This window comes from Cynocephalus volans, chromosome X, assembly GCF_027409185.1.
Source record: "Cynocephalus volans isolate mCynVol1 chromosome X, mCynVol1.pri, whole genome shotgun sequence".
Lineage (NCBI taxonomy): Eukaryota > Metazoa > Chordata > Mammalia > Dermoptera > Cynocephalidae > Cynocephalus > Cynocephalus volans.
In genome coordinates this window covers 50,154,931-50,179,517 of record NC_084478.1, presented here as the reverse complement: position 1 = coordinate 50,179,517, position 24,587 = coordinate 50,154,931, and the positions used below count along the sequence as shown (strand labels likewise).

At 35.4% G+C, this 24,587-nt stretch overlaps 1 protein-coding gene across 1 annotated transcript in view; it reads left to right on the top strand.

Moving 5' to 3' along the window:
- Positions 1–24,587, top strand: part of CFAP47 (cilia and flagella associated protein 47) — a 578,552-nt gene that overhangs the window by 150,716 nt on the left and 403,249 nt on the right. Inside the window, 3 exon segments of the mRNA XM_063084619.1 lie at positions 17,334–17,434; positions 21,893–22,039; positions 23,197–23,428. Of these exon segments, the coding sequence (XP_062940689.1) occupies positions 17,334–17,434; positions 21,893–22,039; positions 23,197–23,428 (480 nt within the window).

Below are 24,587 nucleotides of genomic sequence, written 5' to 3'. Positions count from 1 at the left end.
TATATATACACAATGGAATACTACTCAGCCATACAAAAGAATGAAATGTGGATGAACCTGGAGAAAATTATTCTAAATGAAACAACACAGGAACAGAAAGAGAAATACCACATGTTCTCCCTCATAACTGGGAGCTGAATCCATAAATAAGCAAATGAACAATAAAGAGAGACAGAGAGAAAGAAAGAAAGAAATAACAAACACAGTAATACATTGAACTTTTATAAAACTAAAGGTGGAAAGGGGAGGGGAGTGGGAGGGAGGGCTAACGAGGAATTGATCATTGGACACAAAGAACAATTGTGTATTGTAATGACGAATGAGCTAACTATACTGATCTAACCACCACACATTCTCCACAATTATTGAAAATCAATGCTATACCCCACATGTATGTATAATAATAATAAAAAAAGATCATAAATTCTTGTGCTTATCGTTGTTTTTTATTTCATCAAATGAATCCTTCATCTATAGGAGTTCTGTTACATTCTTTTTTTAGGGATTAACCTCTGTGCATTTCCTCCTTTAAATCCTGCATACTTTTTCTCATTTCATTGTTTCATCTGACTGAGTCTTCTTGCATCTCGTTGAGTTGCCTTAAGATTTTTGCTCAGAATTCCTTTTCAGTCATTACAAGAGCTTAGTGCTCTATAGGCTCTGGTACTTTAGAATTATTATAGTCCTTTGGTGGTGTCATATTTTCCTTTTTTTTTTTTTTTTCATATTTCTGGTATCTTTTTTTTTTTTTTTTTTTTGTGACCGGCCACACCAAGCGCACCGGCCGTCCCTATATAGGATCCGAACCCACGGCGGGAGCGCTGCAGCGCTCCCAGCGCCACACTCTCCCGAGTGCGCCATGGGGTCGGCCCATATTTCTGGTATCTTTACATTGGTGCCTAGTCATCTTGTCGAGCAGTTGCTTCTTCTATTACTGTGGAGTGGGTTTTGAGGGGAGAGAAATCCTCCTGTAGATGTGTTTTCTATTGACCACTGATTAGGGTGTTTTGGTATTGGTTCCAGGTAGACACAATAGGGTAGTCTCCGTGTGGGTACTTTGGCCAAATTCATTGTTGGAATTGAATATGAGTGCTTCCACAGCCTAGTCCCTGGAGCACTTAGTAATTCCTTGCTGAGGCTGGTGACACTATGTTGGTTTGTCCAGGATGTGGGCAAGCTCTTGAGTTCTTGGGGAAAGTGTGTCAGTGTCCTATTACTCTTTGGCTATGGTGGGTGATCCTGAGCAGGACTGTTGGCACCCCAGCTAGCTCCTCCTGACCCTGAGGAGTGCACTGGGTGGGTTTTCTCTTTCTTCTTCCCTACAGGCAGAGGTTCCTCTTGGGACCTTGTTTCCTCCTATTGGGGGATAGGTTGGTGGTGATTAGAAATGTTCTTCCTTCCTCTATTTGGGTATACTGAGTTTCTGAACTTTCAGGGGTTCTACATGTGTCTTTCCCCAGATTAAGGCAGTCCCATGGGCTGTGCATGTACCTCCCATCCCCAGGTGTGCTATCATGTATGGCTATTCCCCTGTGCATTGGGCCACTGGGTCACTTACATCTTTCTCCAGGCTCCACTGATGACTCTTCTTCTGTTTATGTTGATGAGTGGTCAGTGAGCCACCTTTAAGGCCTTAGTGGCTGCTGTCATGACAGTGATCTCTTGTGATGGCAATTGCTGTGATGGTGGCTGTTATGGACCACTTGCACAGCACTGGTGTCTGTAGCAATGGTGGGGAGCAGTGCTGCCAGCAAGGTTGCCAGGCACACTGCTGCCATCAGTCAGGTGAATGGGGACACTTCCCAGGGTTGGTGAAGTCACCAGTTGCCCTGGTGCTGTCAGTCCGGTGGGTGGGGTCACTTCCCTGAGATGATATCTCAGTGTGATTTTAATTTGCATTTCCCTGATGATTAGTGATGTTGAGCATTTTTTCATGTGCCCGTTGGCAATTTGTATGCCTTTTTTTGAGAAATTCCTGTTAAGGTACTTTGCCTATTTTTTAATTGGATTATTTGGTTTTTTACTGTTAATTTATTTGAGTTCCTTGTGTATTCTGGATGTTAATCCCCTGTCAGATGTATAGTTTGCAAATATTTTCTCCCCTTCTGTAGGATGTCTTTTCACTCTGTTTATTGTTTACTTTGCTGTGCAGAAGTTTTTTAGTTTGCTATAATTCTTTTAATGGTGCCTTCTTTACTCCTTACCTAATTTTCCCACAGTGAATGTGGTCAGATCCTCCTTCCTTTTTTCAGTTCTCCTTTCAACTGTCCTTGCCTTTCTCTCTTTATGCATTCCACATCTGATCTCATTAAGATAAGTGAGGTCTTCCAGGAAAAATTTCCTCAAGAGTTTCCCTTTAACCTCAGAATTTCTACAGAATAAATTGGACTCATTTATTGTTTTTAATCTATTAGTTTATATTTATTGTAGGCAATCAATGTGTGAACTGTGCCTAAGATCTTGGGTAATCAAGGGGCTGTTTCCTGATGGAGGCCAGTGTAGTAGGGTTTTATTTGCATCTGGTCTGTCCACATTGAAGCCCATGGGCCCAATTAAAAATAGAACACACATTTCTTCTTTTTTGCTTTCTCTTAATTTGTATGACCATTTCATATTGTGGCTTCTCTTGGGCTAATATGGTTGCCTTTTATTTCATTTTCTTCTTTAGACTTTGTTACATTTGGATTCACTCAACCAGCCATGGACTTATGAATAAAAACAGGAATAAAAGATTTCTGCTAGTATGTCTGCTGCCACTAATAATGGTCCCCTCCATAGCCATGTGCCCTCAGCTCAGTGGTTGTACACCCTAATTCCCACTTCCCCAAATTACCCAAAAAATCTAGGGATAGAGGATATTTATATCTATGGTAGGGATTTTGATGTGGGCAAAGAGGATAACAAACAGTGAAATAGAGCATGAGGTACAGAGGGTAATGCAGTCGTGTTTTCATGATATTTTTGATGTTTTGGTTTGATGGATTCTGGGTAGATAGAGCTGGGATATGAAGCCAAAAGGGCAGCAGGGACAGATTATAAGAGTCGTCCATACTCGTCTGTGGTATTCATGAGTGAGAAATAGGAGGAGGACCAGGAGAGGGTGACATTATGGATAGCAAGACTCGGACAAATACAGGAAGAGTGAAGTCAACAGCTACTAATTAACATAGGTCATGTCTTAGGTCATATACTAGATCTCATGGAATCCACACAATAGACCTGGGAAGTGGGTGTTGTTGATGTTGTTGTTGTTTTTAGATCACAGTCTCTGTTTTACAAAAGAGAAAACTAAGACCGGAGCTCACTCAAACATTAAGTGGAAGAGCAGTGAATTTGAACCAGATTTTTGTTTCCAAAGATTAGGCACTTAATCGCCTTGTTTTTAACACCATTTAGAATATATAGGATCATATAGAAATTTTTATTATAGGCATACTTTTTATTGAAAGTAACATTATTCTATGTCATATATAGACTTTCCAAAGAATAAGAAAAGGGGATATATTTTCTTTCTTTTCTGCTCTTTTCCATGCTTCTCCCTCTCCCTCCCTCCCTCCCTCCCTCTCTCTTTCTCTCTCTTTTTCTCTCTCTCATACACACAGACATATACACGCATTAAGGACAATTCTGTGTTTGACGTATAGTAATTACAGTAATTAAAGTCTATTCAATAAAGACTAGGATATTATTCACTTACTTTTATTGATATATTAACTTATTAATGAGACAAAAACTTACAAATTATATCCTTGGTTATAGTATAGATCAAGTGAATGTTTACGATTTTGTTGTAAAAGGTTGTATTACAACTTCTATCAGCAACTTTATAAAAGATCATTTTACTTAAAAATAAATTTATTACATATGAGTACTTATAAAATATCATATAACACTTTTTAGATTTTTTAAATTAATAGTGTTTGCAATTGTTTGAGGAACCTCCATACCATTTTCCATAGAGGCTGCACCATTTTGCAGTCCCACCAACAATGTATGAGAGTTCCTTTTTCTCCGCAGCCTCGCCAGCATTTATCGTTCATAGTCTTTTGGATTTTAGCCATCCTAACAGGGGTTAGATGGTATCTCAATGTGGTTTTGATTTGCATTTCCCGGATGCTGAGTGATGTTGAGCATTTTTTCATATGTCTGTTGGCCATTTGTATATCTTCCTTAGAGAAATGCCTACTTAGCTCTTTTGCCCATTTTTTAATTGGGTTGCTTGTTTTCTTCTTGTAAAGTTGTTTGAGTTCCTTATATATTCTGGATATTAATCCTTTGTCAGATGTATATTTTGCAAATATTTTCTCCCACTCTGTTGGTTGTATTTTAACTCTTTTAATTGTTTCTTTTGCTGTGCAGAAGCTTTTTAGTTTGATATAATCCCATTTGTTTATTTTTCCTTTGGTTGCCCGTGCTTTTGGGGTCGTATTCATGAAGTCTGTGCCCAGTCCTATATAGATCTACCATACGACCCAGCTATCCCACTGTTGGGAATATACCCAGAGGAATGGAAATCATCTAGTCGAAGGTATACCTGTTCCCCAATGTTTATCGCAGCACTCTTTACAATAGCCAAGAGTTGGAACCAGCCTAAATGCCTATCATCAGATGAGTGGATATGGAAAATGTGGTACATCTACACAATGGAATACTACTCAGCTATAAAAACGAATGAAATACTGCCATTTGCAACAACATGGATGGACCTTGAGAGAATTATATTAAGTGAAACAGGTCAGGCACAGAAAGAGAAATACCACATGTTCTCACTTATTGGAGGTAGCTAAAAATTAATATATAAATTCACACACACACACACACACACACACACAAACCGGGGGGGGGGGAAGAAGATATAACAACCACAATTATTTGAAGTTGATATGACAAGCAAACAGAAAGGACATTGTTGGGGGGGAGGGGGGGAGGGAGAAGGGAGGGAGGTTTTGGTGATGGGGAGCAATAATCAGCTACAATATATATCGACAAAATAAAATTTAAAAAAAAAATAATAAAATAAAATAAAATAAAAATAAATTAATAGTGTTTGCAAAAAATGTCAAGTAAATGTGTTAAACTGAATTCAGTATCAAAACAACTGTTAAAGTGCTCTTTCAAAATTGTACATTTCACATCAATAACATTTCAAAATGAAAAATACGCATTTTTTAAACATTAAAAATTAAAAAACATTAAATTTACTTAAGCCATTTAATTAAAAACATTTAAAAACATTAAAAATATGCAAACTAAAACTTTTTTCCTACAAAAAACTCAAAGAAGCATATGCTTATTAATAAAACATAATATACCTTATTTTATGAGGTTATGATTTTATGTGGATTTTTGTGCCTGTCTATAAAATAACTTAAATGCTATTAGGAATGGTTTTTGAGTGAGCCAGGGAATGCAATTGTAACATAATTCCACTCATTGCTGCTTTATGAGTTAACCTCTATTCTAGATTAATTTATTTTCTTTATGTCTTCATCAATTCAGTTTTTTCTTCTGAACTTTCCTTATTTTTCTTTTGGCATATGAGGTTACAATGTAGATTTCTTAAATAGCTTCCTGGGTATCTAGAATATGTTTCCTGGATTTTTTTCTGGACTTGAAATTTTAGTTTCTGTTTTGCCTTTATGCACCAAGGAATTTAGTTTGTATTTATCTTAAGCACATTTTGAGCCATAGGTCTTAAATATGCCTTCTTAAAAATGAAGTCAACAATGTAAAATAACTAAAGAGAAGATAGAGTTTGGGAAATTAAAATATGTCTATAATAACAGGTGCTTTGGGTACATAAATATTTAAATTGAAGCTGGATAATAAGAATGTGCTAGTGTTAATTCAGCATAGCTTGGTGTCAAAGAGTGGTCTTGAATTAGTTGAAGCAATTTTCCTGTTCAGTCTCCCAAATCTCTTTACTTTAACACTCTTCTCAATTAGCAGTCTGACATTCTGAGTTATGACTGAGGCATTCATTCAGTCATTCATTCATTTATTCATTCAACAAATACTTATTGAATGTCTTCTATTTGCCAGACACTATTCTAAGCACTCAGGGTTACATCAAGTATCACAACATGATCCCTGCCTGTTTCAGCAGGGGGAAATAGACAATCAACAGTAAACATAACAAAAAGTAAATTTTCTGGTATGTGATAAGCGATAGAAGCTACAGGAGGAAAGACAAAGAGCAAGGTAAGGTCATGGGGAATGCCAGGGAGGGAGCAAACAGGTGGAAGTATGACACTATGACACAGGATGATAAGGAGAGTGTCCCTGAGGAGGATGGGATCTGAGAAAAAATTTCAAGGAGGGGCTAGAGTTAGAAAGTAGCTGGGAATATCCTCAGGGGAGGGCAGCTCATGCAAGATCATCAAGATGAGCATTTACAGAGAGCCTTATGTGACCTGAGTGGAATGAGCAAAGGTGGAGGAATTTAGGAGAAAGCGTTAGAGACCCAGAAGCACCAGACTGTGTAGGGCCTCAGAGGCTACGTTAAAGATTTGGGCTTTTACTATGAATAAAATGAGGAGCGCTTGGTGGTTCTGTGCTCATGAAAGAATGCAACAGCCATCACTTTTGAAGGGAGATAGTCAGCCAGGTTTTCTCTACCACCAGAAAGCTGTGCTTCCAGTGTATCTTATATTCTTTATTCGTGAAAAGGCTTTCAGTTGTCATGTAGAATTTTTTTCTCATTTATTTATTTATGGGTTCAATATTTACTGAGTCTTCTGACACTGATGTTTGATTTTGTAGAGATTTGTCATTTTAAAGGAAATTTCCATGTCTTGCCCTGTGAGTCTTCCTTAGTGGCTGTGAGCCCCTGCCTGGTTGCTGGTCTTCACAAAGATCCTAGAAGGTGGATACCCATGCAGCTGGCTACCACCCTGGGGACTCCTTGTACAGCCCTCTTCATCTCACCTTTCTCAGACCCTGCCTGGCTACCCAGTCCCCCAACTATTTGTAAATATGGCCTGATTAATCAAGAAATTGCCACAACAGGGTTATATTTTTTGCAATACTTGCTGTATGTATAGAAAATCAAACATTTAAATAACAAAAAGGAACGCATGCTCATTATAACAATTCAAACATTGCAGAACTTTCAGAAGTACCATTAATAGTTAACTCCATCTTTCAATCCCACATGCATAATGTATTAAAAATGTGATATCTTTTCATATATTACCTTCAATTATACAAATATAAGCAATCTTATCTATGTATGTATGTGTGTTCACAGATATGTGTGTGTGTGTATATATGTGTTAAGATAGTGTAATATTATGCCTATTAAGCTGCATTTCATTTCCATGTATGTCACTCAACAGAATGGAGTGGGAGGGCCATCCTGAATTTGTGGGACAACTCTATCATTTTTCACACATGACTTTGAGGTGGCTTTCTGATGATGTTATTTCCAGGCTAGTGGAATAGAAGGCAGAGAGAACATGACAAAACTCTTTAAGGAGATGACATGGAACATGGACTCATCACCTCTGCTAATATGCCACTGATCCAAGCCTAGTCCCATGGCCACACTTAGGTGCAAGTGTGTGTACCTGTATATCTATGGATCCCACTGACACTCGAGAAGGGAATTCTGTTTCTATAAAGAAGAGAAGGATGGACCCTGGGGGAAATCTGACTCTGCCCCAAGTAGTAAGGGTTCTTTCTCCTTTTCAGCACTTCCAATAATGTATTAAATTGTAAGTTTTTTTGTTTTTTGTTTTTTTCATTTAATGTTCTGTAAACCCTTCGCTGTGTTCTAATTACATTTCAGGCAGCCCAGCCATTCAGGCCAATGCAGATTTGGTTTTCTTCACCAGAAGTTCCATTGAACCCACAAGGTTCTGGACATTGGTGCTCAGTCTCCACCAGCATGTTGCTGTTTTGTAGTCGTTGTTGCAGCAGGGTATGTGTGGGAGAAGATGACATGACCCTATACACCAGCCCCAACTTTCTGTAATTTACCTTTTGCTGTTCAGATATTTTCATTCTTTTGTATTTGTATCAGATACTTGGATTTGTTTTTAAACATACCCTGACTTCTAGGTTTGTGCATTCCACATTTCAAATTCCTCAAAATAAATATATTGATATTATTGATATATTATTGATAAAAAGAGGTTTGTTTAGATAATTCATGGTATGGCATACTGTTTTTTATTTTTTATTTTTTTCTCCATTGACTACTGAAGGCTGCTTCACGCTGTCTGCGACTGATGATTATAATCTTGGTTTGGGGATATTGGGGATAATGTGAGGAGATATTTGTGCTAAAATTCCCAACTTCTAACTGCTAGTATTGATTTCACATTTGCAAAGACATTTCCAGTCACTCCTGAATTTATACTCAGTGGAAGCAATATCAATTTTAATTTTCAACTACAACAGTAAGATGAGTCTGAGACATTTGGCTTATAAGTTAATTTTATGGCAAGTTTTAAACTATGTGAAACTAATTTGCATATTTTAACAAATCATTATAAACTAATGCTCCTGTATCTACCACTGTGGCCAGAAAATAGAACATCATTAATGCCCCAGAGATCTCCTGTTCATCCCTTCGAATCAAACTTTTTTGAATTTCTGCAGTCATTAGTTCATAACTATTACTCTGTAGTTCTGGGTATTTCACATTAGATAGGTTATAGTCAAATGTATGCTTTATGTTATTAGAAAGCAAAATGTATTTACTTCTCTCAAGTTAAAAGGAAAAACAGTATGTATACAACTAATTGAATTTTTTGTTTATGAATTTCCATTCATCTTAAAACTAACTGTATTACTTCCAATCTTCGTTTAATTATTTTTATTAAATGTATTAAGCTATCTGATTTTAATATTCTTAATTTTATGTAATTTCACTAGTTAAATTTCTTTGACTTATACCAATAGCCTGAACATTTTCAATTTTCTAACTGAATAGAAACCAATATAAAGAATATTTTAATAAAAGTGTTTCAGAATTTTAGCAGACTACTTAGAATTCATAATTCAAATGCTTGAATTTTGTTCAAAGATGGGTTTTATTATAAAGAATGTTGGAAGACTTATTCAAGCTCTTACATTAAAAATAAAAGGATTATCTGTTTGAGTTAAGTTGGTTCCCACTTCATAAAACCATGACTTTAAATACCATAATGCGTCACCTTGGTCATTAGGTATTTAAATAATGTACAGTGAGATTGACTGATGAACAAGAGCTGGATATGAGGAAAATTGACTGAGAAGGACGTTTCACCTTTATAACCAATAGTATTCCAAAAAGTGCCTCAAGAAATTGCTTTCCAAATGGCATCACAGACTTACAAGGATATGAAGTCCTCGAGTGGCCACTCAGTCTCTCCTCATTTAAGCAGGACCACTTAAATGGTATATTGGCCAACTTGTATCTTTCTGTCCTAAAACATACAAATGGCACGAAGAGTTTGGGGTTTGCAAGTTATCCAGCTTGCCATAATAGATGATCATCTCAAGTGTTAGATTTTTCTTATTTGGAAACTAGGATGAAAGTAGGTCGATTAGTGTGAAATACATGGAAATGTACTTCCCAGATGCCCCTTCATGGTAGGACTCGCTGCACAGCCACATGGAGTGCTGTTAGCCAACTGCCTCCTTCTGTCAGCTGCTACAGAATCTTTCTCAGCTGGAGTGCCACCTGGCCTATGGCTACACCACACCAGAGAAACCTGCATCCCTTGATTGATTGAGGCAGGTTTAGAGGACCAGACATTTCAGCTAATGCCAGAAACTTTGAAAGGCAATCCAGAGCTCCCTACCCAGTTTGCCAGGGCCTCATCAGACCTGCAAAGCTGTTCCACTTAATCCTGTTCTTCCATCTGCTTCCTCCCTATTCCTTACACAGGTGTTGATCCCTAATAAACTTCTTAAACCCCAAACCGTCTGCTTCTAGCAAACTCAACCAGTGACAATTAGAGACTGAATGTTGTACATGTAGGGTCCCTATTGATGGCTACAAAGTAGGCTTTTCTGGTAGCTCAAATGTATCACTCAAAAGTGTCAAATGTGTCAATCGCTCCATCCATCTGTCCACCCATATTTTAGTCTTTTTTATGTGCTGTTTGCTTGTCTTTGAATTTAAGTGGCTTCTAGCAAGATGGAACAGATAAGATATTTCTGTGCAAGGTAGCTATGACAAAGGGCAGAAGTAAAGAGACCAGTATATAAGCTAGCCCAGGTTGATGTTGTGAAGAGTTGCAGAACTAGCGTGGTGGAAGTTAGAATGAAAAGAAAAACTGAACGGGAAAGGAGTGATTTTGATGGACTAAATATCAAGATGTTGTGACTTATAGTAATGTCAAATGTGAACAATTTTTTGAATTGAAAGATAAAAAAGCAACATATATGTATGTCAATTGGGTGCTACACCTTCACAAATCAATCTTTATAGCTTACTCTACTTTGTTTTGTGTAGTTGAATATTTCCTAAGTTTTATTTGTTAATAAAATACCTTATATCTTATTAATCTCCCAAATATAGACCTTGTAGTGGTTAGTGAAATTCCAAATATTATAAGTCAGTTTGTTGAAATGGCCATGGAAATTGATTGTTTTATACTTTTTTGATGCCTTTCTTTCCTCTCACCCTCACACTCTCTTGTTCTCTTGACAGCTGTTTACTTCAGGCCTATTATACTTTAAAGTTTTGTTTTCCAATTTCTGAAAGCAAATTTCCCTGAGTCTAGAAGCAAATGTTAGCCTCATTATCTTAATAGCATTCTCTGCAACTGTGCGAGTCAGTCCCCAACTGCATGAACGTGAGTGTTTGCAGATATTGGAATCTGACTTTTTCCAGTGTCTGGCTGGACATAGTGCTTTCCTGTTACTATACATCTACATAAAGAAGCATCAATGGCAGGAAGCTGGATTCATTTCTTCCATGCTGAAATGCAAATGGTAGTTGAGATTTCTACTTTAGTACTTGAAGTGACACCTGTCTTCCATGCATTCTAAATGATCAACTCAGTCTTGTACAAACTAATGGGATACTAGTGTGGTCTATTTTAGACTATATTCAAACTGAAGAGCAGGGTTTCGTACTTTTAAATTACTGCCCAGTCTTTTAACATTAAATCATTTACCAGAACTTCTGTCTTTTGAGAAAAGCTTTCATCAAAAGTTATTTTAAATTCAGCAGAACTTTAAAACAAAATTTCATTTTAATATCTCTTAGAGCATGTACCTTTATATGTAAGTTTACTTTTAAAAACTTGTGCTTGGGAATTTATTTATCAGACTGATTGCTGTACATGCATGTCCTTTGTTGCTTTGTAAGAGTCTGTAGCCGAGAAATTGAGAACCATTTTTATAGATTATGGAAGCTTGTGAGTAGTTTTACCATTCAAAGTCTGTTACTGATATTGAGACTTTTTTTTTAATTGTAACGTGGTTGATTGTACATATTTTTCAGGTACAGAGTTGACTAACATTACCTATGTGCAATATGTGATGCTCAAATCAGGATAATTAGTATCTTCAACATTATACAATGTAATTGTTTTTCATGGCCTTTTACCTTACCCCCCTCCTCCTCCCCCATTCCCACCTGTGGTAACTTCAGTTCTCTTCTCTCCTGTTGAAAGTTTAATGTATTATTGTGATTGTTGTTTGTTTCTTTTTTTCTTTCTTTCCTTCTTTATTTTTCAGCTCCCATTTATGAGTGAGGACATGCACTATTTCTCTTTCTGTGTCTGGCTTATTTCACTTAACTTTATTTTCTATAAATTCATCCCTGTTGCTGGAAAAGGCAGAATTTCATTATTTTTATGGCAGAGTAGTATTCTATTGTGTATATATACCACATTTTCCTTATCTAGTCATCTGATGACGGACATTTACGTTGGTTCCAGAAGTTAACTTTCGGATAGATTTCATTGACCTCTTATTGGAAAGGAACAGAACAGTGCAGTCAAAATAAATTTCACCTATTTTACTATCATTGGACTTATGTCCAATGTGTAAATTATGAAAGAGATCATCTAACTTTGGAATATTAAATGAGATGAGTGTTTTATGCTGTGCTTAGTCCATTGTAGTTCTTGGTTGATTTTTTTTCCCCTTCCCTTTTGAGCCATTTCTCTCTTGCTGGGAGTCCCCAGATGACTCCATCTTCTGCAACCATTTTCCCTTTGAAAGTGATACCAGACCATAAGTTAACTTGCGAAGCCCATAGGGCATACTAAGTGAGATGATTTATGTGAAAAGAATTGATATACAATTAAAGAATTGCTAAATAGACATATATTTCTATACTTGATGAATATCTATGGATTCGTGATATGATCTAAAGAAGAACTCTCTGCCCTTGCCTTACTCTGCTGTGATGCAAATCAGTGGAAGACATTTATACGGGAAACATACTTTCATGGACCTAGGTATATTTAGATCAAACCTAAAATCAATTTTAGGGCATTAATTTGGTTAATAGCACATATTTGCTAGAATTGTTAATGTTTACAAATAACAGTGTCTTGATAGGCTACAGATAATGTACTACAGACTACTTCAATGCTCAGAAGAGCAGCTATAACTTTAATCCTCCGCATTCCCCTGCAGGAAAGGATATTGAAGAACAGATAAGTGAGAATAACATTACAATGAAGAAACTTTTTAGTTTGTTTTGATCTACTAAAATAAACAAACAAACAAACAAACAAATAAATAAATAAATAAAACTGTGACTTTACTACTGATTAAAAAATGACATATAATGTCCTCACTGCGACAGCAAGATCCTTGTGTATGGTAACATCATGAATGTTATAAATACACATTAGAGCGTCGGAGTTAAAATTCACTTGCCCCATCATTTGACCTAACATAAAAATTCTAGCTATAGTAAGTATTAAGTATTTAAATAAACATGTCAGTTAACGTTTTTTGTGTGTTTGTGTGCGAGTTACATTTGAAATATTTTGCTAGCAGTTACTGAATTGAGAAACATTGTGAATAGGTGTGGAAAAGCCACTTTAAAAGGTTGCTCAAGGAAGTTTGTTTTGTGTAACAAATTTCCCTGAAGCTACATACACTTATCCAATATATTATTCTACTGATTGTAAGTCATTACTTAAGTACTATATAAATACTATAAGCACTTGATTTTTATGCTAATGATGGTGATAGTGGGTTTCACAATGAAAAGCATTTTCAAAGGGCTGACCCAGCATCTTTTCTTTTTCTTCTATTTCTGACTTTATTCAGCCCCATAAATAGAAATATAGATCATTAATCCAAAGCAGTGTTATCAGTAAACTCTTTTTTCAACTCTTTCTAGCCGCTGCCAGTTTTGACATTCAATTTTTTTCTAGTTTCCTTGTAGTGAAAGGTTTGGACAGACAGCTATTCAAAGACTAGAGAGACATATTTCTGAAAACCTGGAGACTACCCCTTTCTTCTTGCTTTGCCCACCTATCCATGAATTAAAAGCATGTGAAATAGGACTGCTTTTAGAATGTCTGATCTGCCTTGAAATAGTACAGATCGGAACAGAACCTTAGTAATGATGATAAATATAAAATAATACAATAATTTTTCTCCAGGTGTTGACATATTTTTGTCAGGCCATGGCAGTAGTTCACATGCTATTGGAAAGTGATAAAATACTGTAATTATTAGGCCATTTATAGCAGAGATTTAATATGAAGCTTCAAAGTTTCTTCCCTAAAACAATTTGCACAGACAAGCATAAGTCTCTTCTCTTTACTAATAATGGGGAAATAATTAAAGTTGTGTGATTAGAATATTAATCATTCACCAGGTAATGACCAGAGAGATGAATGATGAAGTATATATGATCATCATGACATTCAATGTCAAAATATAAAAGGTTGATGAGGAAAGGGATGTCCACACAGTCTTGACATTGTATCCACAGATTACTTATTAACTGCCAAAAAGGAAATGTTTAGAATAGGCAAATCCATAGAGACAAAAAACTGATTAGTCGTTTCCAGAGACTGAGGGAGGAACAAATGGGAAGTGACTGCTAATGGGTAAGGGATTTCATTTAAGGGTGATGAAAAATATTCTAAAATTAAATAGCAGTGATGGTGGTACAACTCTGTGAATATATTAAAAGCCACTGAATTGCACATCTTAAAAAGATGAATTTTATGGTCTGTAAATTATATTTTCTAAATGCTGCTATTTAAATAAAATATCTGGTGGATGCACCATAACTGAATAACCAAATTCAGTATCAACAATAATAGGGAATACTGCCACAAATAGTACAAGCTAATTTCCATCACTTTTATTAACATCCATGTCATTTCATCAACCTTGTCATTACCAGGAATGTTCATCCTGATTTTTTGCCCAGTGGAACTGTTCTAAATCGCTTGTGCCTGAAGTTTGCTATTTAAATCCCAGAATGGAATTGAAGCCCATGTCAGAGTGCCTTTTCATTTCACTGTTACTGTAATACTGAATATGTTTAGATTGAATCTTCTTACCACTAACGGTTCCTGTCTGTATTCATTGGCATAGGGAATTCATAAATATTAACATTGTTCCCTGATGAGGTACCATAAATTGCTCTATTTCCCAAAAAAAGTTTTTATTGAAAACTACAGTATTAGTATAACCAACTGCAAGTCCCTTTTCTCTTTCAATGTATTTCTAATAATAATATCAATGGATGAAGTGTCCATATTTCTCTGCTATGAACTTGTACAATTTCTGTGTTATATGCTTTATGGAAAAATGTGGTCAAGTCAATTTTATATTCGTTGGTAATTCTTTACTCTGAGGAAGATCTGCAATCTGAAATCAAGTGTTATCATCTTCAGCAAACTAATTTTGCAAGAGAAAAAACAAACAATATATTTATTCCATTTTATTCATAGAATAAAATTTATCTTCAACCTTCTTTTTCATAATTCCTTACTATTTTACAAATATTTTAAGTGATAGAGCTTCTTTTGTTTGTTCATTTGGTAGTCATCGTAGGTAATGTTGTGCACAAGCTGACTTTTAGAGGAGGATTCATAGATACATGATTTATTAAGGAAATGTTCCCAAGAAAAAACAAGTAAATGGGTAGGGGAAGCAGAACAGGCAATCGATCACATCAAACAAATATGACATTTAAGTTGATGTCTTCACATCAGCCTAATCCCTTAGAATTCTCTGGAACTGAAATGGCTTTGAAGTTTTTGGTCTGTTTGAGGCAAGGAATCTGGGATTTGAAACTCCCACACCACACAGGTATTGGCTATGGGCCTGTTCGAGGGGACATAAACTCCCAGGCACTTCTGGTTTTGAGCAGCTCTGGTAACCCAAGGGTAGTTCTCTGAAGAAGTTACAGGTACTTCACTATGCCCAACAGAGGCTGGGAGCACAGCACAAGTAAATGACTTCTCAGGGGATAAGGGCATAAAGGCAGAGCATCCACAGCATTTGCTAGAGTTGTCTTTTTTTTTTTTCTTTCTGTGATCACTGTTAAAAAAATAACATTTTTGGTTCTATAATACATTTTTGGTTCTATAATGCCAATAATGATGGTTTCTGTGGGTAAACCATTTTAATTTATCTAAAAAATTATTGGTTAAATATGGTCGGTTGGTTAATGGAATTTTGATCAATCACTATGTTTAGCATAAATACACAATGTGTAGAAGTACTGATTTGTGCTATGAAGGAAATTTAAATTTCATTTTAAGAAAGACATCATATAAAAAAACAATTACATATAGACATACAATTTAATCCTGAATAGGGCAATCTGATGCATGTGCTTAAGATCCATAGAACAGAGTGATTAGGGATAGTTAAAGAAGACAGTGTTAAGGATGTGTATTTTACATAAAATGTCAATACATATCAATTGATGAAGAGAAAAAGATAATGCATTTTCTTATCAAAAAATATCATATATAGAACTGGGGTGGAAATCACTCAATTACATGTAACATGTGTTTACCCTTAATGTCCCTGAAACTCATTATATTTAACCTATGAACTTTTCCTTAGTTTTATTTAATTCTATGTTTTACTTGCTGTAACATGGCTTATAACATGGCATTTTAACATTTTACCTTGGCCGGTGACCATAAACAAGATGGAAGGGCTAATATGATACAAGGATTTTCAAGAGTAAAAGTTCCTTAATAACGGGAAGTTGAAATCAATAAGGCAATATTACAGTGGCATAGATTTTAAAAAGCACTTATAAATAAGTTTTGTTGGTGTACAGTTGAGCTAGGCATCTATAATTAAAAATAATTTGCTGCATTTTTATCAAATGACTAGAATAGAGGAGATCAAATGTTCACATCACAAAGAAATCATTGTTTTGCAATGATGAATGTGCTAATTACTCTGAATTGATCATCACCCATTCTATACAGGTATTGAAATATAACTCTGTACTTCAAAAATATATACAATCAATACGTTTAATAGCCAAATTTTAAAAAATTAAAAAATCAGTTGCACAAGGACTAAGTTGCCACATAAGGTAGAAAGCCCCAATATAATCTAATAGTATTTTGTGATTGGTAAAAATAATGAGACAACTTCACAGTACTTTCATAAAATAGAGTATGCAGATTATGGAAGACAATAGTACTCTCTACTGGTTGAATAACTTTTGTAGTATTACTTCCATTTCTCAGACACCTTTGGAGAAAGACAAACACAAAACAAAAGGTCATCTAAGGAAATGAGACTGGTATGTAAAAGATTTGGAGACCTTGCAGTAGAAAGAACGCTTAAATGTTCTAAATGTTTGGAATCTGAAGAAGAGAAACCTTAGAGAAAATATAATGTCTATATTTAAATATTTGAAGGACTGTAATGGGGGTCAGATTGCAGGTTTTGTTCTGTGTTGCTCTGGAACAGAACTTCTCAAGTTATAGCTCTCCAGATATGAATAAAATAGGCTGTTTGTGACGTGGGAGTGCCATCCTGGTAATGTTTGCCTAGTGGTGATGTCCAAGGCTGCATATCATTTGTAAGGGCTTGTATAGAAGAATGGGAATAAATTAAGTCTAAGGCCCTTTCAGCTCTAAAATTTCCTGAATCTGTGTTTTTGAACCTGCACAGTTATAAGCTATGTGCTAGAGCATATTTGACAATGAAATTTACAGTCTCCGTTAAAAGCTTTAATAGCAAACATTTTAAAAACAATTAAGGTAGATATAGTAGGTGGTTAACAAAAACAAAGTAGGTGGAAAGAAATAATGATGAATAATTCATGTCTTCATCATTAATGGCGTATGGAATACTCAAAAATATTTTGTTGTATTTGCTACCTCTGAAAATTATATTTTATTAAAATGCAAAATTTTCACCTTTAGGTTTTCACTTCCAGTTACTGCAACAGCAGAAAACTGCATTCTTACTATATATCCATATATAGCAATTCATCTGGATAAGCAAAAAGTTATTTTAAAGAATGGTAAGTTACATCTGACTGATTTCTCTCTCCCTCAATGTATAGGTCTTTTATCTAATGCTGACAAATAGAAATAAAGTGAACTTAAAATGAACAGATATTTATTAAGCACCTGTCATTATCAGGAGCTGTGCTTATCATTGGGAATAGAATATGACAGTGTCTCTTAATTCCAAAAGTTGACAATCTAGTGAAAGATACATAAATAAATTAATACAGAAAAGATTAAATTAAGAGCTCTCTATATGAGTCAGTTGAAATGTTGTACATGTGGGGGTGGTGCAGAGGTTACTGCTGATGTTGTGAGTCTGTAATGACTTTGTAGAAGACGTGAAATTTATGTAGAACTTGGCAATGATGATCTTGAAAGGGATGATTTGAGCAAAGGGCCATAAAGCAGAAGCATGGGCGTGTGATGGGAGACATGAGGCAGGAAACACAGGTTCAGGGACATACCGCTGAGCCCTTTATTCTGTTATACTGGGAACCTTCTATGGGTTTTGGGTATCAGTGATTTAGAAAGGGAAGAGTTGTGGAGATGTGAGAGGAGTTAAAGTGGGACAGAGAGTGGTCAGTAGGCCAGCCGGGAATTCCTGAAGGAGAAATTGTGAGAGAAACTAAGAACAGTAGAGAAGAAGGGAGAGAGCAGAGAGTTGTATGAAATGCAAGACAAGGGAAAGGAGGATGATTGGTGGACTAAGTCCCAGAGAAGAGAAAGGATGGAGAGTAAGGAAAAAATCCTGCCTGTCTAGCTTGTCAAGGCCTTAATTTTCAGTGCTGAATTTAAAATCTTTTCTGTGTATTTAACCAGTTTTCCCTTATATTCCATTTGCTTCTTCAAATATTTATCACTCTTATGAAACCTATAAGATCTGGTTCTGCCTCAATCTCAGGGGATGACTTTTTCTAACTTTTCAGAAGAAATAGAGACCATCGGGCATTAACACTTTGAACTTCTACATTCCAAGCTTGTATTCAAACCTGTCATCTCTGCTTTTATTCTTGTCACAAGGCCAGGAGCCAGGACTCTCTCCTGCCTTAGGCCATTCACTTATCTGAATCCCCTTACCCAGAGACCCCACCTAATTAAATATCATGGCTTACTCATGCCCTTCAACTTCTGCCTCCTTAACTGCTTTGGGTGAGTGTCTGGGAAGACAGCAGGGAGGAGAAAGGAGACTGCATTCTCAGTGGACAAGCTTATCCCCAAAGAGCATAAAGGGCAGACTCAGGCTATGCATCCCGTATTTATTCTTCCCAAATTTACCAGTCAGATGAATCACTTACCATCTCAGAGAGAGGGAGAAAAGTAGCAGAGAAAATGAAGCAATTAGAATACCTCGGTTACCTTTAACAGGAAAGAAATTTCAGGAGTGAGACAGAAGCATTCCTCAGTTATACTGCCATTGACTAAATGGTGATATGAGTACTGAGCACAGCTAAGACTGTTGACTATTCTCTGTCTCTCTCCAAACTCTCCCTAAGTGTCTACATACCGTACTTGTCTAGGTCTCCTCTGACCCCTCTGTTTCTTCTGAGCATCTCTCATGGGTTCTATTTCCTGTATCTGTATTTTTAAATTCTTTGTGTCAATGGGAGTTCTGATCCCCTCTTCTTTTCTCCCTTGCATGACTTCCGTTATAATTCATGGGCTATATCTTTAGCCCAGATCCCTCTGAGAGATTCAGGAAATCAGAATTTAACAGCATTCTGGATCCTTTCATTGGATTCCCCCATAGGCACCGCCAAAACCTCATGGCCCAAACTAATCTCCTCTTTTTGAAATTTTCTCCTCCTTCTATATACCCCACGATGCACCGTCAGTCCATCCAGCTGCCCAATCCAGAAACCTGAGTGCCATCCTTGAGTGTCTTCTCTCTCTCACTACACCTCCAGACCACCAATTCCTATCCCTTTTGCTGCCTGAACAAGTGTCAAATCTGTTCATTTCTCTCCCACTCCACTGCCACTACACACATTCTAGCTGCCATAATGTCTTGCCAGTATCACTTCAAAGGTTTCTAAACTGTTCTCCTGCCTCCTGTGATGTTCCTCCTTTTCACAAACCATCCTTCATGCTGTGGCCACAGTAATATTTATAAACTGAAAATCCAATCTTGTAATTCCCAGGTGTAGAATCTTTCTATGGAATGCTATTGCTAGTATTGCTAGTAAGATGAAGCCTACAAGACGCCACGTGGCATGGTCCTAGCCAATGGCTTCACTCTCATTTCTGGACATTTTCCCTCTATTCTCAAGCCACATTAAACTTCTATGAGTTCTTCCAGTATCTAGATCCTCAATGAGGATATTTCTTGTGACTGGAGCATTTTCCCTACCACACTCTACACACCTACGGAAGATCCCTGCCTTTGCATGCAAAGGTTTTTTGTTTCTCAGGTGTACCCACATAGCTCTGTGCAATTCTTCTGTCAAGGCCTTTTCCATATTTTGACTTAACCCACCTATTATCTATATCTCTTTCTAGATGTTGATATCCATGAAGTCTGTGAGAACAGGAATCATCTCTCTTCTTTTCACCCTTGTGTCCAGAGTACCTCACACTTTGTCTCACAGCTAGAAGTTATTTATTTGATATTATAGAATGTATCATCTGAATTATGGACCATCAGGAAGTCATGTCTCAGCTACTTATTTTCACAGGGCAATGGGTTTATATGTGGAATAGTATATTTGGAAAAATATTTTAAAGTACTTTATGAAATAGCCTACTGGCAGGGTAGACATAGATAGACACATGAGAGACAGATAGGTAATCTCAAAATTTTGACACACATTGTCAGAATTTAAAGTATGTTTCTGACTAGTCCTTATGTTATATTTTTATATTCTTCTAAAATTCTTGGGGGGAAGCGAGGTTTCAGATAACACTACATAATGGGAATAGCAGTGAACCTGGATGGAAATACAATTTTGTTTTCTAACTCCACTGTTTTTCCATATGATTTTATCTTTAATTCTCAGATACTCAAATTTATCATCTTTTATTAAACAAAATGTGCATGGCAGGAGAGTATCAGGATACTAATATTATTTGTTTTGTCTACTTCAAAGAGGTTTTGTGAGAACTTGTAGACTAAATACTTGGAAGATATTATTATTACTATCATTTTATTATTATTGCCATTATAAATGTGATTGTGAATTGCTTTGCCACTCTTTTATATTTTCATATCTTTCCAGAAAATAATGAAAAATTACTGTACAATAAAAAATATTGTTATCTCTTTAAAAGGAAAAAATGAATAAAGTCTTTGTATCTGTTAGATAATTGTTTGAGTATGACATCTGTGGATTAAAAATAATGCATCCATTTGGGGAAAAATTTTTAAAGAAAGAACTCATGACTCTTAGATATTCCAAAATACCTTTAGAAATATGTATAATAATGTTTAATGTATGCTTGATTCTTCCCAGGTATATAGTATTCTGCTATGTGCCTTACATTTGTTATTTCATGTAGTCTTCTCAACAATTCTCAGTTAGATGCCCTTATAGACCTCACTTTACAGATTAAGGCTGAGAAATGGAGAGGGTGAGCAACTTGTCCCAGGAAAATCTAACCAAATTTGTGAGACCTCAAAACCTACACACTTAGCTATTGTGCACTAGAGTATGATGTGCTCAATACAGGTGAAATCTTAAAATACATTAACCATACCCTAAAGTAGGGCAGTATTAATAATTTGGTATAGATCACATGCTTAATTGAAAAACTACATATGTATTTTGATGTTTGGCCTTGGGTCACATATGCTAGCTTTTCATGGTCAGCACTGCCTTTGTATGAGGATTCCCACTGTGGTAAACTCTAATGTATATAACAGCAACTCTAACTGAAGTAGAGATGGAAATCTGTGCAAAATGCTATCAGCTCAAAACCAAGCAGTGATGTCATTTCAGAGAATTAACTAGGAGGAAATTGCTTTTCTTGGTGATTCTTTTCTTAAAACTTATTTTGAACACGATGTATAATAATTAAAAAGGGTTTTTTTTGGCGTAGAACTATTTCATGTGTTTTATATATTTCTGTTTATAGTAAATTTGAACATTGTTCATTGTCCAATAACTTTGATGTACCATAACAACTGTGTTGTCAAATACATTTCATTCAATTTAGAAAACCATATCACCTTTTATGTTATTGTTTTCTTATTTGATATCTTATATGATATATAATGAGTATTTAGTTTACTTTGCTATATATATATTTTGCTATATACATATATATTTCTTTTACTTTGTTATATATGTATATAACACATATATGTATATATTACATGTACATATATACATATGAGTGTGTAATATATATGTGTGTGTGTGTGTGTGTGTGTGTGTGTGTGTGTGTGTGTGTATATTTCAGGCTAAATACTGTAATGTGATAATGAATTCCACAATTGCTTGTTTGACTTACTAAGATCCGATGTGTCATCGTAGATACAGACAGAAGTCCTGTGAAGACTAGAGACAATGTTTTACTTCCCCCCAGGGATGCTGGATTACTCTCTCCTGCTTCAGTGAGAAAGGCATCCACCACTACTAAATTTAATGATGCTGAACTTGCAAGAGGAAACTTATTTGTTGGTATGTGACAAATATATAGTGCATATCACAATTCCAGTCCATGATATGATGTGCTTAATATCATTTAATTTAAAAGTATCACTTAATTTAAAAGTTAGGATTTTTCAGGTAACAGAAATTTATGAAGGAAACCACGAATTTGTCATTAGTCTTAAGTGGGTCATCTGTTTTCAATAGCAGAGGTTCTTTAATGTTCTTGGTTCGTAGCAGTCTTAGATTCTCAGTATTTTTCCCTGGGCCAAAAGATGTACCAAATAGTTCCAAGTGGTTTGGTACAAAAATCTATGAGTAGTAGCTTATGTGCTGTCCAACAGATGTTGCAGTAATATTTAATTAAGATTTTAAATATCCTGTGGGTCCCCTGTAAATTTGCTGTGACATCTCAGTTACCCTCTGTACACAGTTCGGGAACTGCAGAACTAGGAGTTTGTCTCCTCCTTATCCAGCTGGATCCAAGTTTGCCTGTCTTAGAAAGAGGTGAGCACAGGTAAATTTGTGAGTTTGACTTAATAATTTGTAATTAACTGTCCAAACATTCCTTTATCTGGATATGGGTAATACTGAAAATTTTCCTTTTTATTGAATGGACCAAACCAAGTGAAATAGTGTGAGATTTTTAGTGAGTATATACTTGTACCAGTACATAGGCAGATATTTTTTTTGGGGGGGGGGGAGAAAATCTTTTTATATCCTCAAAATTTTTCTTAACTCAAAAATGCTTTGTTTTATTGATGTGCTTGATTTGCATAAAAAACTATTTGGAATCTGAAGTAAATATTTTTTTATATAATTTTTTCAGCTGTTTAATTTTCTCTAGTAAGTAAACCTGAAGAATTGTCAAGACATTTTTTCTAGGTAATTAAAAATGAAAGGTTCCTCTTTGGGGAATGTTTTCACTTACCATTATGGCAAGAAAAAACTTAACTGTTTTCTTTATTAAAATTAATCTATTTTTAAAACATTTCTATTGGGTAATAGAAAATAAATGTGTTTTTATTATTTATTTTAAGATAAAGTAAATTGACTTAGAATTTCTTTGAGAGCACAGAATAATTTGTAGAACGGGCTCTATTTGTCTATGTACAAATGGAAATAGCGGGTAGAATATTTTACTCTATGGTTAAGTAACCATTTTTACAAATAAATGTGATTTTTAGGAATGGAAATAATAGATGAAAATTTGAACTCAGATGAAAGTAAAACGTCAAAGAAAGATGATCAATCTACGGAAAACAAAGAGAATAATGAACCATTCTTTTCTCCTGAAAATGGAACAAAGGCATATAATTTCTTTCAGAAGGTTGTAAATGCAGTTCAGACCTGGTTCAGTCTCTTCGGATGGTCTGAAGGACCCCATACCCTTTCTATTCCAGAAACTGTAAGGTGACAGTTACATATTTCTCTAAATTCCTTGCTTTGAATCATATTGTAAAATATAATGTATTTATTGGAATCATTTTAAGTGAAACACAATATTGAATAATTTATTCTAAGCTGATAAATTATGAGAAGATTATTAAGAAGAGTACAAAGATGCAAATATCAATTCTTTGGTTTATATGTACTTTTTAATTTCTTCTAAACATCTGATGATTTTAGGCAAGCAATGGAAATCTCTGGACCTCAGTTTCCTCATCTGTGAAATGAGAGAGTAAATTATGGGTAGGAAAAGCCCTTTTAAACTTGAAAATTTTGGAAACTACACATTTTTATATAAGTAAACTGTCAGCCTTAAATATAGCCAGGTAGACAGTGGTATTAGGGAACAGAGATGGCTCACTTTTCTTTGACACATCTCCTTTTTGACAGTACATTTACCTCCCTTCTTTCATGTGTTGTTTTATTACTCAGCATGTCTAAAATAGTTAGACTGCTTTGGTTATATCAGCTCACTTAATTATGTTAACTTAGAAAGGAATTTAGGCCCCTCACACTTGTTATGACGTTGCTGATGTAGTGGGTTCTCAGAGCTTTTCTACTTCCTTTGTCAGCACTGGGGTCACTTGCTGCCACCATAGAGGGAGTAATGATCTCTATAGCTAGGCAAGGTATGTTTAGAATTTTTGCTCTATTTTCAAGAGTGAGCTAAGTCAATAGTTTTCCTATATGTTCTATTTCTCAGTTTTAAAATTAATAGGACAAGTTCAACTTTATATAATGAATTAGGTAATATTTCATCTTTGACCATGCTGTGGGAAAATTAATGCAGCAGATACCCTAAAAAGCCCAGGTTTGATCATAAAATCATCTGGCTCAAGTGAATTTTTTAGAGAAGTTATTCTGCAATAACTTTTCAGTTTTTTGCTTTGGTGTTTGTTCTTCTGAAAATTTTACCTATTTTGAGTACATTTTAATGATATGTTTTCATTTTGGGGAAAAATGATTGATTGACAATTTAAAACTCATCATTCAACAGTTGTGACTAGTAGTCTTCCTGATTTTTATTCCCCTATATGAAGTTACAGTCTCTTCCTTATTGATAACTGTAATTTTATTTTTCTATTGATTATAGGTGTCAGTGGTTTTCTTTTTTGTCTCCTATAATGAA